Below are 18,680 nucleotides of genomic sequence, written 5' to 3'. Positions count from 1 at the left end.
GAGGCCCTCGCTCGCCACGAGGAACTGCTTCAGCAAATTGGGAAAACCCTGGCACAGCTGACATCTCTGCCTGCATCTCCTGCTCCTGATCCAGCTCCCACTCCTGCTCCAGTGCCTCCTGCAATGCTGCCTTCTTCACCTCGCGAACCCAGCCTTCCTGCACCACAGAGGTATGACGGCAAGCACAGTGAGTGCCGAGAGTTCCTTACCCAGTGTCAACTCACCTTTGAGCTTCAGCCTACCACCTACACTACGGATCGCCGCAAGATTGCCTTTGTGATCACCTTATTAGCTGGTAAGGCGCGAGCCTGGGCTACTGCTATCTGGCAAAGACAGGGACCTGAGTGCTTTGATTTCCAGCTGTTTTCTGAAGAGATGCTTCGGGTCTTCGATCAGGCAGACATCAGTACCGACGCAGCCCGAAAGCTCATGTCCATCCGGCAAGGAGGAAGCGTCGCAGATTACGCCATCTCGTTCCGAACACTCGCAGCAGTAAGTGGATGGAACGAGACTGCCCTGGTGTCAGCCTTCCACCATGGTCTGTCTGACCCCATCAAGGACGGTCTGGCCTCTATTGGATGCCCAAGTGACCTCGAAACCCTCATCTCACATGCTATTCGTCTGGACAACAGGATGAGAGAACGCCACCAAGCCTTGAGCCCCCCCAGCCTCCCTACCTCTACCTGGAGACCGTCTACCTCCTTCAGTGACTGTCCAGAACCCATGCAAGTGGGTCGTACTCGCCTCTCCGCATCTGAGAGGGAGCGCAGAAGGAGGGACAAGTGCTGCATCTACTGTGGCAAGCCTGGTCACTTCCGAGCATCATGTCCCGAACTCTTGGGAAAAGGACCGCCCCGTCCAGCCGAGGGAGGGTTGTGACGGGGCCTACCCTCTCTCCCGGACTCCCTGGCCAAGGAATCTACATCCCGGTCTCCATCTCCTGGGGTGAGTCTGTCCACTCTTGTCAAGCTTTGATAGACTCAGGGGCGGCTGGGAACTTTATGGATATTCACTTCGCCCAAAGCATCAATATTCCGACTGCACCTCTTGAAGTCCCACTGTCTGTGTCTGCCCTCGATGGCCAAGCATTAGGTGATGGAAGAGTCACCCAAGTTACTTCTCCAGTTTTCCTCCAGTCTCAAGGTCACAAGGAAGAAATATCCCTGCACCTGATTCCTTCACCTGAGTTCCCAGTTATTCTAGGCCTTCCTTGGCTTACTCGCCACAACCCTCGCATAGACTGGGTAACAAGCCAGGTTGTGGAATGGGGCCCTGCATGCCATGCCTCTTGTCTGCTCTCTAGCTCTCCTGTGTCTCCTGCCGAGCCCCCTGATCTCACCGAGTTATCTCAAGTTCCCACAGAGTACTGGGATCTCAAGGAGGTATTCAGCAAGAGCAGGGCCGCCGTTCTTCCTCCGCACCGGGCCTACGACTGTGCCATCGACTTGCTCCCTGGGACTACCCCTCCTCGTGGCAGACTGTTTTCACTCTCTCAGCCAGAACGCAAGGCCATGGAGGAATACCTCAAAGATGCCCTGGTCTCTGGGTTTATTCGACCCTCCACTTCACCTGCTGGAGCCGGCTTCTTCTTTGTCGGCAAGAAGGATGGGGGGCTCCGACCATGTATTGATTACAGGGGCCTGAATAAGATCACTGTGCGCAACCGATATCCCCTTCCGCTGATGTCCACAGCTTTCGACCTGCTCCAAGGCGCCACCGTCTTCACCAAGTTGGACCTACGGAACGCATACCACCTCATCCGTATCCGACAGGGAGACGAGTGGAAGACTGCCTTTAACACCCCGTCTGGGCACTACGAATACCAGGTGATGCCCTTCGGACTCACCAACGCACCAGCTGTTTTTCAGGCCCTAATCAACGACGTCTTAAGGGACATGATTAACCTAGACGTTTTTGTCTACCTCGACGACATCCTTATCTTTTCCAAGACCGTGCAGGAGCACCGCCACCATGTCCGCCAGGTTCTCCAGAGGCTGCTACAGAACAATCTGTTCGCCAAGGCCCAGAAATGCGAATTTCATGTTCCCGAGGTCTCCTTTCTGGGATTTATTGTACGGACAGGCCAACTCCAAATGGACCCTGCCAAGACCCTGGCCGTCCGGGATTGGCCTACTCCCAAGTCCGTTAAGGAGGTTCAGCGGTTCTTAGGATTCGCTAACTTCTACCGCAAGTTCATCAGGAACTTCAGTTCTGTGGCAGCACCCATGTCAGACCTCACCAAAGGGACAGGTGGATCTTATGGCTGGTCTCCTCAGGCAGAAAAGGCGTTCAAAGACCTCAAGGACCGCTTCTGCACGGCACCCATTCTGGTTCTCCCGGACACCTCCCAACCATTCATCGTGGAGGTGGACGCCTCGGACAGTGGTGTCGGCGCGGTGCTCTCTCAACGTTCGGAAGGAAAGCTGCACCCCTGCGCTTACTTCTCCCACCGCCTGAGTCCTGCTGAGTCCCGGTACGATGTGGGGGATCGAGAACTGCTAGCGGTCAAACTGGCCCTTGAGGAGTGGAGGCACTGGCTGGAGGGAGCACAACATCCATTCCTGGTTTGGACTGACCACAAGAACCTGGAGTACCTCCAGCAAGCCAAGAGACTGAACCCTCGACAGGCTAGGTGGGCCCTGTTTTTCAGTCGGTTTGACTTCACCCTCTCATACCGCCCCGGCTCCAAGAACACCAAACCTGACGCACTGTCCAGACTGTTCTCTGCCACTAACAGGGAGAATGAAGTCGGGCCTATTATCCCTGTGTCCCGGATTGTGGCCCCTGTCCGCTGGGGTATTGAGGAGGCTGTCCGACGAGCCCAACGCCAGGACCCCGGTCCTGGGACGGGGCCACCAGGCCTCTTGTACGTCCCACATCAAGCCCGGGCCAAGGTTCTCCAGTGGGGTCACTCTTCCCCTCTCACCGCCCACCCGGGAGCTCGGAGGACCCTGGACTTCCTGAAAAGACGCTTCTGGTGGCCTAACATGGAGAAGGAAGTAAGGTCATTTGTCCTGTCCTGTGAGGTTTGCACCAGAACCAAGAACCCACGACAGCGTCCCCAGGGTCTCCTGCATCCTCTGACCATTCCCCGGCGTCCCTGGTCCCACGTAGCAGTCGACTTTATCACGGGTCTCCCTGAGTCACAAGGTAACACGGTCATTTTGGTCTTAGTTGACAGATTCTCCAAGGCCTGCCGCTTCATACCACTGTGCAAACTCCCCTCTGCTCTTGAAACTGCAAAACTTTTGTTTAATCATGTCTTCCGAGTCTTTGGTCTTCCACAGGACATCGTCTCAGACCGAGGGCCCCAGTTCTCCTCCCGAGTGTGGCACGGGTTCTGCAAGGTCATCGGAGCCACTGCCAGCCTCTCCTCTGGGTTTCACCCACAGTCCAATGGTCAGACGGAGAGGCTCAACCAGGACCTGGAAACCACCCTGCGAGGCCTGGCTATGGATAACCCGACATCGTGGAGCACCTGGCTGCCATGGGCGGAGTACGCCCACAACACCCTGCAGTCATCGGCCACCAAGCTGTCGCCATTCCAGTGCCAATTCGGGTTCCAGCCACCTCTGTTCCCGGACCAGGAGGAGGACGCGGGGGTGCCCTCGGTCAACCAATATGTGAGACGGTGTCGCAAGACCTGGAGCAAGGTCAGGAAGACCCTCATACAGACCTCCAGAACCAACCAGACTCAGGCCAACCGCCATAGAAGACCTGCACACGCTTTCCGCCCTGGGCAGCGTGTTTGGCTGTCCACTAAGGACCTTCCACTGCGGGTGGAGAACCGCAAGCTTGCTCCTCGCTACATTGGCCCCTTCAAGGTGGTGCGCAGGGTGAACCCTGTCTCCTACCGGCTCCAGTTGCCCCGGACTCTGAGGATCAACCCCACTTTCCATGTTTCCCTGTTACGGCCCGTACTGACGTCTACGTACGCCCCTGCCCCTAGGAACCCCCCACCCCCCCGCATCTTCCAGGGGCAGACTGTGTTCACTGTGAATCGCCTGCTTGACTCCCGCCGGGTCCGCGGCGGGTTGCAATATCTGGTGGACTGGGAGGGCTATGGTCCTGAGGAGCGCTGCTGGGTTCCTGCTCGGGATGTCCTTGATAAAGAACTATGTCGGGACTTCCATTCGGCCCATCCGGATCGCCCTGGGAACGTCAGGAGACGCTCCTAGAGGGGGGGGTCCTGTTAGGACTAGGACTGTTTTGGCCTCTAGAGGCCGCTGTTATTTCCTTTTCATGTCGTGTTCATTTTGGCCTCTAGAGGCCGCCACTGTTCCTGTGTTTTGTGTTTGTGTTAATTGCCTAATTATCTTCACCTGTGTCCTTAATTAGTTTGTCTATTTATACCCCTGAGTTCAGTCCTCTTGTCACGGAGTCTTTGTGCTGTTATGTTTATCTCCAGTTTCCTTTGTACTGTGTTTTTTGATCTTCTTAGCTTTTGTATTTTTGCACTTTGCTTTTCTTTTGGATTATACTCTTTGTTTTTGTTTTTTTGTCTTTTGTTTTGCCCTGTATATAGTGTATATAGTTTAAATAAACCTTTTGATTCTTTTTCTACTTCCGCCTCACGCCTCTGCATTTGAGTCATCCCCCTGGTGGCCTAGTGGGGGTTTGCTGGATTATCACACCAACGAACCAGGTTCGAATCCCAGCAAAACCCTAACACAGATGCAAGTGAAAATGGTTATGGCGCAGTGACCTACCTACTTCTGCATAATGCATATGCACAGGTGCACAGCAGCTTTGTCATGGGAAAGTCCAGGTTGTCTGCTTTGAAGTCGATCTCGATACCTCGTATGGAGCTCACAGCTGCTACCATGGCAAGTCACTTGGACACTTTTTGGAAAAAGGAGTTGCACATGTCATTAACAGAGTCAACGTTTTGGACAGACAGTACCTCTGTATTAAAGTACATTAAGAATGAGACTTCAAGGTTCCGTACCTTTGTTGCCAACGGGGTCTCAGAAATACTCAAAGTATCGCAGCCATTTCAGTGGAGGTATGTAAACACCCTAAGCAATCCTGCAGATGTGGCCTCCAGAGGGCTGAAGGCTGACGTGTTTCTGAGGAGTGAGACTTGGTTGTCAGGACCTGCATATCTTCTGCATCCTGAGCAGGACTGGCCTGTGAGTCCAGATTGTTTGGGTGAACTTTTGCCAAACGATCCAGAAGTCAAAGTCAGTGTTGCAGTGAATGCGGTGCAGACCTCAGAGGACGTGGATGCAACCACTCGGCTGATCCATTATTTTTCCTCTTGGACCCATTTGAGAAAGGCTGTGGCTTGGGTTATTAGGCTAAAGAACTTGCTGCGGTGTCTCAGCCAGAGGAGGAAATGGTCTGATGCAGCCTCCATCCAGTTTGACTCATGGGAGCAACAAAGATCTTCCTCCGAGCAGGAAAATGGAGTGTTCAAGGACCTGGCATTGAGAGGTTTGCTCACAGTAGATGAGTTGCTGTATGCTGAAAAGGAAATTATCAGATTTTGCCAGAGGAAGAGGTTTCCTGATGAACTCTCCAGTCTACAGAGTGGCAGAAATGTGAAGAAGAATAGTTACATCTTCAAGCTCTCTCCGGTGCTGGAAAATGGTATCCTGAGCATTGGTGGAAGATTAAGTAGGGCGGCTTTACATGAAGATGCAAGGCACCTTGCTATCCTGACCAAAGAGCTCCATGTCTCAGAAATTCTCCTAAGGCATATACAACCCCGATTCCAAAAAAGTTGGGACAAAGTACAAATTGTAAATAAAAATGGAATGCAATGATGTGGAAGTTTCAAAATTCCATATTTTATTCAGAATAGAACATAGATGACATACCAAATGTTTAAACTGAGAAAATGTATCATTTCAAGAGAAAAATTAGGTGATTTTAAATTTCATGACGACAACACATCTCAAAAAAGTTGGGACAAGGCCATGTTTCCCACTGTGAGACATCCCCTTTTCTCTTTACAACAGTCTGTAAACATCTGGGGACTATGGAGACAAGTTGCTCAAGTTTAGGGATAGGAATGTTAACCCATTCTTGTCTAATGTAGGATTCTAGTTGCTCAACTGTCTTAGGTCTTTTTTGTCGTATCTTCCGTTTTATGATGCGCCAAATGTTTTCTATGTGTGAAAGATCTGGACTGCAGGCTGGCCAATTCAGTACCTGGACCCTTCTTCTACGCAGTCATGATGCTGTAATTGATGCAGTATGTGGTTTGGCATTGTCATGTTGGAAAATGCAAGGTCTTCCCTGAAAGAAACGTCATCTGGATGGGAGCATATGTTGCTCTAGAACCTAGAGAGGAGCCGGAGGAGCATTGCCAAGAGCTGGAGGAGCATGGTGAAAAGATATGGAGTCATATTCACCTGTTTGGCAATATGAGCTGTCCGTATTGAAGTGGCTCCCTCTCTGGATACAGATTCTTTTATCAATGCACTACGAAGATTCATGGCCAAGATTCATGGCCAAGTCCGGGAAATTCGGTCGGATAATGGAACAAATTTTATTGGCGGAGAGCATGAGCTGAGAGAGGCAATCAGAGGTTGGAATCAAGCTCAGATAAATGATGATCTTCTTCAGAAGGAGATAAAGTGGGTTTTCAACCCTCCAGCTGGATCGCACCATGGTGGTGCCTGGGAAAGGTTGATCAGATCTGTGCGGAAAGTCTTGAATGCCATCCTTAAAGTGAAAAATCTTGATGAGGAGGGACTGCACACTGTCCTCTGTGAGGTGGAAGCCATTATTAATGGTCGTCCAATCACCAAGGCCTCAACCAACCCTAATGATCTGGAGGCTTTAACACCTAATCATCTCTTGATGTTGAAAACCTCCCCTTCCCTACCACCAGGGGAGTTTCAGAGGAATTACATCTATGCTCATCGATGCTGGAAGCAAGTCCAGTACATGTCCAATCTATTTTGGAAATGATGGACCAAGGAATATTTACCACAGTTGCAGGAAAGTCAGAAGTGGACTGGTATCAAGCGCATCTTTATGGTAGGGGACATCGTGCTTATTGTGGATGAGACAGCACCTCGGAACTCATGGGTCATGGGAAGAGTCATCCAAACCTTCCCAGACAGAAGAGGATTCGTGCGACGGTTGCTGATTAAGACCAAGAGCAGCTCCTTGGACAGGCCCATAACCAAGGTCTGTCTTCTGCAGGAAGCAGAAGCCCGACCTCTCAGTTTTGAGAGGGCAATTTTGCTGGGACAGTTAGACTGACTTTACTGACTGACAGTAAGACATGGTTTACTTCATGAAGCTGTGTGTTTGAACTTCTGGACTCCACTAGATTTGACTTGTGTTCCAGGAAGAAGAGCACATTGGTGAACTGTGCTGATGGACTATAAACAAGGACAATTGTGGATTTTGTGATTGCATGTTTTTTGTTTATTTGCTATGATGTAATTATTACAGTGTTAATAATTAGGGGCTGGGTTGTAGGTGCCATATGCTGGTATGTTGATGTTTAGATTAGATTAGATTAGATTAGATTAGATTAGATTAGATTAGATTAGATTAGATTCACTTTATTCATCCCACATCGGGGAAATTCACGTGTTACAGTAGCAAGAAAATGTCAAACAGATAACAATTAAAACTGAAATAAAAATTAGACAAACAAAGGATTAAATACAGAGGGCTATTTGCATTATCTACCGTGAAAAAGTATAGAAAAATTGCCTTGAGAGGCTCGGAAAAATTGCACATTACAGGTAGACTCTGTATATATACACACATATATACATAAATAATATATATATATATATATATATATATATATATATATATATATATATATATATATATATATATAAGTATGCATAAAAATAGTTTAAGGCCTATATTATTGCACATAATAATTGCATCGATGAGAGATGGCAGAGGTAGTAGTGGTGAAGTAGTGCAAATATAATGACAAACAGGTTATTGGTGCTACGCTACAAGTTGTGGGTGTTATACAGTCTGACAGCAGCAGGTATGAAGGACCTGCGGTATCTCTCCTTCTTACACCGTGGGTGTAGCAGTCTACTACTAAAAGAGCTGCTTAAAGCCCCCACAGCCTCATGTAGAGGGTGAAAGGGGTTATCCATGATTGAGGTCAGCTTGGCTAATATCCTCCTCTCACCCACCACCTCAGTGGAGTCCAGAGGACAGTCCAAGACTGAGCCAGCCCTTCTGACCAGTTTATTAAGTTTCTTCCTGTCCCTCTCTGAACTTCCACAGCCCCAGCAGACCACAGCATATAAAATCGTTGATGCTACCACAGAGTCATAAAAAGTCCTAAGCAGTGTCCTGCACACACCAAAAGACCTCAGTCTTCTCAAGAGGTGGAGACGACTTTGGCCCTTCTTGTACAGGACATCTGTGTTCTTAGTCCAGTCCAGTTTGTTGTTGAGGTGAACACCCAGGTGTACTCTATCCACGATCTCAATGTCCAAACCCTGGATGTTCACTGGTGCAATTTGAGGAACCGTCCTTCTGAAATAGATCACCACCTCCTTTGTCTTGTTGGCATTGATGCGCAGGTGGTTCAGTTCGCACCAGGCGACAAAGTTGGTGATGACCTCTCTGTACTCCAGATCGCCCCCCTCTGACACACGTCCAACGATGGCTGTATCATCTGAGAACTTCTGGAGGTGGCAGCTGTCCGTGTTGTAGCTGAAGTTAGATGTGTAAAGTGTAAAGAGGAAAGGAGAGAGCACTGTACCCTGTGGAGCCCCTGTGCTGTAGACTACCACATCAGACACACAGTCACGGAGCCTCACATGTGGTCTGTTAATGAGGTAGTCGATGATCCATGCAGCCAGGTGGCAGTCAACACCAGCTCCGTCCAGCTTCCCCTTAAGCAGTGATGGCTAGATTGTGTTGAAAGCACTGGAGAAGGAAAAGAACATGATTCTTACAGTGCTCCCAGTGCCCTCCAGGTGCAAAAGTGACCGGTGTAGCAGGTAAATGACAACGTCATCCACACCAATGCCTGGTCGATATGCGAACTGCAGTGGGTCCATCTCGCTGTTCACCAGGTGTTGGAGGTGGGAGAGAACAATCCTCTCCATGATCTTCATTAGGTGAGACGTTAAAGCTACTGGCCAAAAGTGATTGAGCTCCCTGGGGTGCGCAGTCTTGGGAACTGGAACCACACATGATGTTTTCCACAGAAGTGGAACTTTCTCCAGACTGAGGCTCAGGTTGAAAATGTACAGAAGAATCCCACAGAGCTGATCTGCACAGTCCTTAAGCAGTCTGGAGTTGATACCATCAGGGCCAGCAGCTTTCCTTGTCTTGATCCTCCTCAGCTCCTTCAACACCTGATCAGCTGTTATGGAGAGGCGAGGGGTGTAGCCGAGGTGTGAGTCCTGTAGAGTGAGGTCAGGGGTGGAGTGTGTGGATTGGTCTGGCAGGGATCGGAAAGGGGTGATGTGGTGTGAGGAGGGAGCTGTTGGTGTCAGAGGTATTATGAGGGGAGGGGGGGTGGAGTGATATCACAGACCGGTTAGGACTATGGTGAGTGGGGGAGGGTGGGGTGGCACAGTCAAATCTGTTGAAAAAGAGATTCAACTCATTTGCCCAGTCTTGGCCCCCAGATACAGGGCCCCTCCCACTGTCCTTTGTGTGGCCAGAGATGGTTTTCAGGCCTCTCCATACCTCTCCGGTGTTGCTCCCCTTGAGGCGCTCCTCCAGCTTTCTCCTGTAGCTGTCCTTGCCTCTCCTTATCCCCCTCTTCAGCTCCCTCTGCACTCCCCTCATCTCCTCCTTGTTGCCAGATTTAAAAACCCTCTTCTTCTCGTTTAATAGGGCTTCTAGTTCAGAGGTCACCCAGGGTTTATTGTTGGGAAAACACCATACCTTCCTCACTGGCACAGTGTTTTCAACACAGAAATTAATGTAATCCGTGATGCAGGTTGTCAGGCTATCAATGTCATCCCCGTGAGGTTCACACAACACATCCCAGTCTGTGGTGTCAAAGCAGTCCCTCAGTGTCATACTGGTCTCCTCAGACCAGCTCCTTACATACCTCTTGGTGGGTGGTTGTTTATTCACCATAGGTATGTATGTAGGGGACAAGTGAACCAGATTGTGGTCAGAATGGCCCAGCGGGGGGAGGGGTGATGAACTATATGCGTCCTTGGTGTTCACATACATTAAATCCAAAGTTCTCTTGTCTCTGGTGTGGCATTTCACATACTGAGTGAAGGTTGGGAGAGTGGAGGACAGGGAAGCATGATTGAAGTCACCAGAGATTAGTAGCAGGGACTGAGGGTGCGATGTCTGAAGCTTTGACACTGTAGTGTGTAAGAGCTCACAGGCTGCAGCAGCATCGGCTGCTGGGGGGATGTACACAGTTATTGTGATAACGTGCGAGAATTCCCTCGGGAGGTAATATGGCCGAATGCTAACCGCTAGCAGTTCAATGTTTTTACTGCAATACTGCTCCTTTACCCTGATGTGCCCCAGGTTACACCATCTGTCATTCACAAACATCGCTATACCCCCTCCTTTCCTCTTACCACTCTCCTTGGCTTTCCTGTCCGCTCTCATGAGTTGAAATCCGTCCAGAGTGATGTGTGAGTCCAGTGAGAGTTCATTCAGCCAAGTCTCTGTGAAGCACATAAAGTCCTATTCGCACGGGATAAGTATTACCTATGGACCTCTGGTAATTCGCAATTACCCCCGCACCTCTGTGTTATTGTGTGGCGCATTCGGACGGGATAAGCAAAAGTCTGTAATTCACTGAATTTACAGACATTGTAACCGGATGTGTCGTAAGTTCACAACATCCTGTTTCGTCTTGTAGACAGGAGTTCAAAATGGTGAAGCGAAGCGGTAAGATGTGCCACTGGACGCGGGAGGAAACTTTAAATCTAATAGCGGTTTCGGGGGAACCCACTTACCAACAACAGTTCGAAACAATGATTCATAACCACACTGTGTGGGAGAGGATATTCGTGGAGGTTGTGCGTCGTTGTCCATCCATTCAAGATTTTGGAGAATGGACCAAACTGAAAGACCGCATGGACTACTTAAAAAGAAAATGCAGGGACTGCTTGAAAAACAATATGAAGACCGGGTCTACACCCCAGCACAGCCCGTATTTCTTGGAGTTGGATGCAGTTCTGGGTAAGTTACAAAAACACCTGCAAGACGTTGGTAAATTACCTGCTTATTCCCAAACTAACATGTAGGTGTTAGCACGTTATGCTAATGTTGTTGTTAGCACATTATGCACTGAGTGAGCACATTTCATAATTTCCTACCTGTTGAACAGATTGACCATTTCGTTTGAAATACCACTTGGTAATCTGTTGTCTAGCACACTGACTGTGCTGTTGTCATTTTTTTTTTTTTCCATTATGTTTTCAGGGTGCAGACCAATGAACAATCCGGGGGAGCTTCGCTTGGATAGGGGGACCTCGGACGAGGATGAAGCAGAGTCTTGTAAGTACAGTAATGTAATGTTAGAATGATAGAATGCCTTTAACTGTCACTATTCATATGTACAATTTACACTATGTTCACAATGAGATTGAAAGCAACTCACGTCGGTACAGACAATGACATGGGATATGTACAATACAGTTAATCTTAAAAAAAAAGAGGGGGTGGCGTAAGATATGAAGTGCTGGTTATGTACACAGAGGTCCTATATACAAGCTGGTATTGTACATTAGTTATCCAAGTTATTGCAGAGTTCCATATTCAGGTATTGTAGTACAAGTGGCAACCCCAACCATACACCAAGGTTTCCCCCAGGACTTTACTATTAAGGTGGCCATAGAATGGTCAGACTGTAGGTGACTGACATTGCCCAACTTTGTTTGTGCACAGCTGGTGAATTGACTACCAGGCCTCCTGAAGCTGATGAAGATGAGCCTGAGGACGTTCCTCAGAATTCTGAGGCAACAACTGCTTCAGAAGCGTGTCAAGGTGAGATCTGTGTAATGATGAAGTAGTAGTGATTGATTGATTTATCTTCGGTTATGTGACACATAAGATGAGTGTTTGTGGTGTGCTTTAAAGAATAGTCCACCCTTTTTCAATTTTCACATATTTGCAGTATTTCTAAGTATTACACATGAATGTGCATATCATTTTCCTCTCAGTGTGTTCAGTACTTAGATTGACATTATTAGCACAGCTTAGCACAATCATTGGAGGTAAATGGCACCATTAGCATCAAGCCAAAAGTGATCACTGGACGAAATTAAATAGCCGTTTTGCACTCTGGTGAATTTTACATTAATTTTAAAGTGCTTTATAAGTACATTTGATGATGTTTTATGTGGTACCATAGACTTCCATTGCTACGTTAAATATGACTATACTGTTGAACGAGACATTGCAAACACATAGAGAAAAAAATCCTATGTATTCTCATATTTTACCTGGGCTCAACTACAGATGAGCAATTTCCTGAAATAAGGTGGACTGTTCCTTTAAAGGATGATTCCTGCCAATTTCAACATGCAATTGTATTGCTGTATTGTAGTTGTGTGTGTGTGTGTGTGTGTGTGTGTGTGGGGGGGGGGGGGGGTTACACTGCTGTGTTGTAAGGTGTTTGCTGATGTTGCATAACTTTTGGGATGATATTTGGAGTATGTCCACACATTTAAGAAATGTTAACAAACCATGCCCTCATTAAAAGGGCCAGGATCTTGAAAAGGGCTGAACAAAGACATGACATGTCGTCGGGTACTGACAAGTCAATGGTAGTGTGATCAATGCAACTGCAAGTTCAAATTGGTGGGAGAGCTAGTAACGGATGGCAAACCATCTCCATGCCTATCAGTAATACCAAATAGTAGAGTATCTCTCAGCCACGTTGAATGAAAATAACACTTAATCACTTGTGTGCAATTTTCTGTTTATTGTGCATCAAGTAAGTTAATTGAAAAATTAAATGTTTTTACAGCTAAGCGCCAAAGAAAAGGTCGAAAGACCCAAGTCATGGAAGCGCTCGACAAAGGCTTGGACCGGCTGTGTCAGCAAGACAATGCCTATGAATGGGAGCGCCTACAATGGGAAAAGGAGGTGGAGAGAAGGCGTCTGGAGCTGGAAAACAGAAGGCTGGAGTTTGACATTCAGAGGATGGAAGCCGATGAATGTAGGGCGAGGGAGAACAGGGAGTTCATGCTGCAGCTCTTCCAGGTCCTCAGACCCCCAGCTCCAGCCCCCTTCCCTTACATGCTACCACATATGCCACCGCAACAGCATCCACTTCAGCCACCCCAACAAGGCACAATGGAGCCCTACCCTACAGCCCCTGGACCCCCAGCTCCAGCAGCACATCAGGTGCCATATTATGACACCCCTAAGAGGCAGTTCACTTACGCTCCCAGTCTCAGGTTTGATGTTTAAGGATATGTCCACCATTTAGCACATTTAGCTCTTTTTCTGGGTGGTTCTCACTGATTTTTATGTTTTCTGCTGTCTGTTATGTTTGCTGCTGTTTGTTGATGTTTGCTGCTGTCTCTGTTACTTGGCTAATGTGGATTTTGTCTCAACCTGCTTTAGAATGGCTGTCTATGGGCATGTCCAATTCTGTTCTTCAAACCACCCCAAACATTTGTTTGACAGCCATTCTAAAGCAGGTCGAGACAAAATCCACATTAGCCAAGTAACAGAGACAGCAGCAAACATCAACAAATCGGTGTGGACCATGTCATTGCAATGCAGACAACACAGAAAAGGGGATTAATGTGCTAAATGGTGGACATACCCTTTAAGGTGTGTGTGTATATATATATATATATATATATATATATATATATATATATATATATATATATATAAATAATTGTTTGTTTGTTTGTTTGGAGTTTGATGCCCTTTAAAAGCCTTTTGCACATTTGCACATTTTTGTTGTAACAGTTTGTACAGTATTGTTTGAAATTGCACTTGTGTTTTACAAAATAATGTTTACAAGTTTACATAATGTTTGCAGGTGAAATGAAATGGAGCCTTATGCCTTTTGCATATCCTTTATTTTTATACTTTTCAAAGGACTTTTCAATGTTGACACTTCAAACTGTGAAGTACTTTTTGTTTGAAAAACCAAAACTTTTATGGAAAAAAATAAAACTTTGAATTTAAAACTGAGAGCCTTTTGTACATTTTTAAATGCAAACTTGAAGAAACTGCACTAGTTAAAACTGTAAAGCATTATTGTAACGATTTTAACAAGATGTTAAGACATTTGTTATTCTTAAGCTGAACTCCAGTATGTCATGCAGGTGTTCATTGCAAAGTGTTGATATGAGCTACTAAAGCTTCGCATACGCGCTCCACTGGGGAGAGGCGACGGTCATCAGCTGCACCCTGCTGCTCTGGTCCTGCCTCTGGCTGCTCCAACAGATCTTCCTGGTGTTCCTGGTAGGCAACATTCTGCAACTCACAGAAGTTGTGCAATACTACACAAGCAGCTACGACGTGTTCACTCTTTTGGTCTCAGAATCATTCCTTTTCATGATGCATCACCAGCGACCTTTAAGGCGACCAAAGGCATGCTCCACGTGGATGCGTGCATGGCTGAGGCAGGCATTGTATGCTGCCCTTGGTCCCCTTACTGCACCGTCTGGGAAGGGCTTCATGATGGTGGTGGTCAGGCTGTAGGCGGAGTCGGCCACAATGAGGGCAGGTACATTGACTCCCTGGATGGTCCTGGTGACTGGAAGGAAAAAAGTGCCATCCTCCAGCTTGTGACACAGACGGGAACACTGAAAAATGTGTGCGTCATGGCATTTTCCAGGCCACCCAACGTCAAAATCCATGAATTTGTAGTTGTGGTCAACAAGGCCTTGAAGTACAACACTATATCACCCTTTTCTATTGTAGTAGTCGGTGGGATAGTTCTGCGGAGCAATGATCGGGATGTGTCCCATCCAAAGCACCAACACACATGGGGAATCCGGTCTTCCTCTCGAAACCATTGATGATTCCGAAGACCTCTGGAACAGATTTTGGCCTCCTCACAAACACCTTCCTGAGATCACTCAGTGCCTCACAGACCTCCCAGAAGATGTTGCATGCTGTGCTGGTCCCAATGGCAAACAAGTTGGCAACATCGTGGAATTCCACATTACTTGCAAGCCTGTAGATTGTGAGTGCCACCCTCTTCTCAACAGGTATTGGTGCCAGCATGTTGGTGGTTTGGGGCTTAATGTGTGGGCGCAGGTGGTCACACAGCTTCTCAAAGGCCTCTTTGGGCATTCGGAAGTTTTGGTACCAGTCTTTCTCCCGAAAGTTCTCCAGCACCTCCACTTCCCAGAAGGACAGGCCTCTCTCCCTGGGTCTTCTATCAGGGTACCAGATATCAGCTATAAACAAGGTTGGGTAGGTGGTTAGAATAAAGGCGCGTTTGGCAACAATCAATACAGTTGTAGCATGTTGGAAGTGCCAACATATTACTGTAGTACATTAATGGTGCATTAATAAGGTAGGATGAAAACACAGTAGGCATAAGAATAGCACTGTATCCAAATTAAGAGAGGGGAAACGCATATGATAGGGATGCAGTATGTTTGTTCCACGCTCTCAAAATGAGAAGGCGGGGTCACTGCAAATGAAAACAGTCTCGAGATGACAATGTAAGTGAACAGGCAGTTTATGGCACTGTTTACACATAGCCGGGTGTCAAGGACCAGACAGGAGAGGAGATCAAATGCACTCAAACCACAGTTTAATAATAACAGGGGAAAAGGGAGTTGGGAGAATGTGTGTGAAGTTCAGTGGCAGGATGACTGAGAGGCAGGGATGGCTGGTGGGAGCGTGGTGGTGACATCTGAGGTCTCCTATCCAAGTACTGACTGGGCCCAACCCTGCTTAGCTTCTGAGATCCAACGGGATCAGGCGTTGTCAAAGAGGTGTGGCTGTAGGCTGACAGCACTTGGGTTTCAGGCAGTCTCCCAGCAGTAGTCCCTCAGCAGGCTGGAGTAGGGAGCAGGCTGGAACACAGAGTCACAGATCAGATAGCAAGATAGGGGACAGAAATGCAGGGTCAGGTTACCAGGGCTGAAGAGTAGGGCTCCAGGCAGGGCTGCTCACACCGGGCTGATGGAGAGGCAGGCGAGCAGCAGGGCTGGGCAAGCTGGAGATCAGGCGAAGGTACAGGAGAGGCAGGCAAGAGGCAGAGTCGACAGGACAGAAGGCAGATCAGGTTACCGGGGCTGGAGAGCAGACAGAGTCAGACGGAACAGAATATCATCAGGAGTCAGAGTAGTAGGAACACAGAGCAGGTTATCACGCTGGAAGTTGCAGATGATCTGACACTGAGGCTTGGGAGAACTGCAGCTTAAATGCACACAGGGGGGAAGCAGGTGATCGGCAACAGCCAATGACAGTCACTGAAAGTTAATAAGAGGAAGTGAGAGCAGGCGTGGCCGGTAATGCTGAGTGGAGATGTTACCTGAAGAGAGAAGCCCACAGGTAGGACCATGACAGAACCCCCCCCCCTCAAGGGATGGCTCCAGAAGTCCCTAGCCACAGATCCACCAAGACGGGCGGGAGGAGGGGGAATACCGGTGGAGGGTCAGAACTCCTCTGACCGGTCAGTGTCCAAGGCCTCAGGATCTGGTTCAGAATCGGACTCGGGGACAGTAGTGGTTGGTACATCGTTATTCTGACAAGGACCCCTTGGTCAACCCCTCCGGTTGGCCGGCTGGTCTGGATGCAAGCAATGAAAGGTGCTGATGAGGGTAAGGTATAAAATTCTCCCAGCAGGAACCCACATCCTCTCCTCAGGACCATAGCCCTCCCAATCCACCAGGTATTGGAGGCCCCTGCCCCTGCGCCATGACTTCAGCAGTCGCCGGACGAAGTAGACCGGGCCACCATCGATGAGATGAGGAGGAGGAGGAGAAGGTGCAGCTGGGACCAATGGGCTCTCGTGCACTGGCTTAATCTTTGAGACGTGGAAGGTGGGGTGCACTCTCATAGACTTGGGCAGTTGGAGCCGGACAGCAGACTGGCTGATTATCCTCTGGATCGGAAATGGTCCGACGAACCTAGGTGCCAGCTTACGAGACTCCACCTGGAGGGGCAGGTCCTTGGCTGATAACCACACCTTCTGGCCCACCCAGTAGGTGGGTGCAGGCGTCCTCTGCCGGTTGGCTCCAATGGAGTAGCTGGTGACTGACTTGAGGAGTGCAGCGCGGGCTTGAGACCAGGTGCGGTGGCATCGGCGTGCATAGGTGAGGGCAGACGGGCAGGTGACCTCTCCCTCCTGGCTGGGGAACAGGGGTGGTTGGTAGCCATACACTTAGTGGAATGGGGACAGTCCATTGGCTGAGCTGGTGAGGGAGTTGTGAGAGTATTCCACCCACAGCAGGTGCTCACACCAGGCCCTAGGGTTGCGTGACGCCATGCACCGAAGTGCCTTCTACAACTCCGGGTTAGTCCGCTCAGACTGGCCGTTGGACTGGGGTCAGAATCCGGAGGTGAGGCTGGCGGTGGCCCCGAGCAGGTGACAGAATTCCTTCCAGAAAGAGGAGGTGAATTGCGGCCCCCGGTCTGAAACGATGTCCCTGGGCAGCCCATGGATGCGGAAGACCTGTTGAAGGATGATCTGGGCAGTCTCTTTGGCCGACGGTAGTTTTGGGAGGGGAACAAAGTGTGCCATCTTGCTAAAACGGTCCATGATGGTGAGTATGACAGTCATCCCGTTAGAAGGGGGCAGACCCATAACAAAATCCAGGGAAATGTGGGACCAGGGTCGCATAGGGACGGGCAGAGGCTGGAGCAAACCGGCAGAAGGCCGGCTGGAGGATTTATTCTGATTACAGGTAGGGCAGGCTTGGATGAAGTCTCGCACATCCCTGCTCATAGACAGCCACCAGAACCGTTGGGCGAGCAGGTGGTAGGTGCGAGTGGAACCAGGGTGGCAGGCTAGACGGGAGTCGTGTCCCCATTGTATAACCTGGGATCGCAGGTCTTCAGGAACAAAGAGGCGACTTGCAGGGCATGCACTGGGGCTGGGTTGGTCACGGAGAGCTTCCCGCACTCGTTCTTCGATGTCCCAGGTCAGAGCAGCAACGATACAGGGGTCAGGTAGGATGGGAGCCGGACCTTGGAGGAGGCATCATCCTTCTGGAACTGGCAGGAGAGTGCATCAGGCTTGGTGTTGCGAGATCCGGGCCGGTATGAAAGGGTGAAATTGAATCTGGTGAAAAAGAGAGCCCAGCGGGCCTGTCTGGGGTTGAGTTGTTTGGCGGTGCGGATATATTCCAGATTCTTATGATCTGTCCAGACCAGGAATGGGACTACGCACCCCTCCAGCCAGTGACGCCATTCCTCCAGGGCGAGCTTGACCACCAGCAGTTCCCAGTTGCCTATGTTGTAATTGCGTTCGGCCGGTGATAGCTGGCGGGAGAAGAACGCACAGGGGTGGAGTTTGTTGTCATCCGCTGACCTCTGTGAGAGCACTGCCCCAACTCCCACATCCGAGGCGTCCACCTCAACGATGAATTGCCGCTCTGCATCTGGCATCTGGAGGACGGGAGCAGTGGTGAACCAAGCCTTGAGGGTGGCAAAGGCTTCATTGGCAGCCGGAGTCCAGGTGAAGGGCTGTTTGGTGCTGGTCAAGGCAGTGAGGGGTGACGCAACAGTGCTGTAATTATGAATGAATTTCCTGTAGAAATTAGGGAAGCCCAGGAACTGCTGAAGCTTCTTCCTGCTCTCTGGTACTG

At 49.1% G+C, this 18,680-nt stretch overlaps 1 protein-coding gene across 1 annotated transcript; it reads left to right on the top strand.

Moving 5' to 3' along the window:
• Positions 1-338: 338 nt before the first annotated feature.
• Positions 339-13,356, top strand: LOC132899074 (uncharacterized). Its single transcript, XM_060940712.1, has 5 exons — positions 339-2,082; positions 5,035-5,592; positions 11,362-11,436; positions 11,827-11,925; positions 12,911-13,356. The coding sequence occupies exons 1-5, from the start codon at positions 825-827 to the stop codon at positions 13,354-13,356; spliced, it is 2,436 nt and encodes an 811-aa protein (XP_060796695.1). The 5' UTR covers positions 339-824.
• Positions 13,357-18,680: the final 5,324 nt, after the last annotated feature.

The sequence above is a fragment of the Neoarius graeffei genome, chromosome 15 (assembly GCF_027579695.1).
Source record: "Neoarius graeffei isolate fNeoGra1 chromosome 15, fNeoGra1.pri, whole genome shotgun sequence".
In the NCBI taxonomy this organism is placed as follows: Eukaryota; Metazoa; Chordata; class Actinopteri; order Siluriformes; family Ariidae; genus Neoarius; species Neoarius graeffei.
This window is presented reverse-complemented; position numbering and strand designations above follow the sequence as displayed.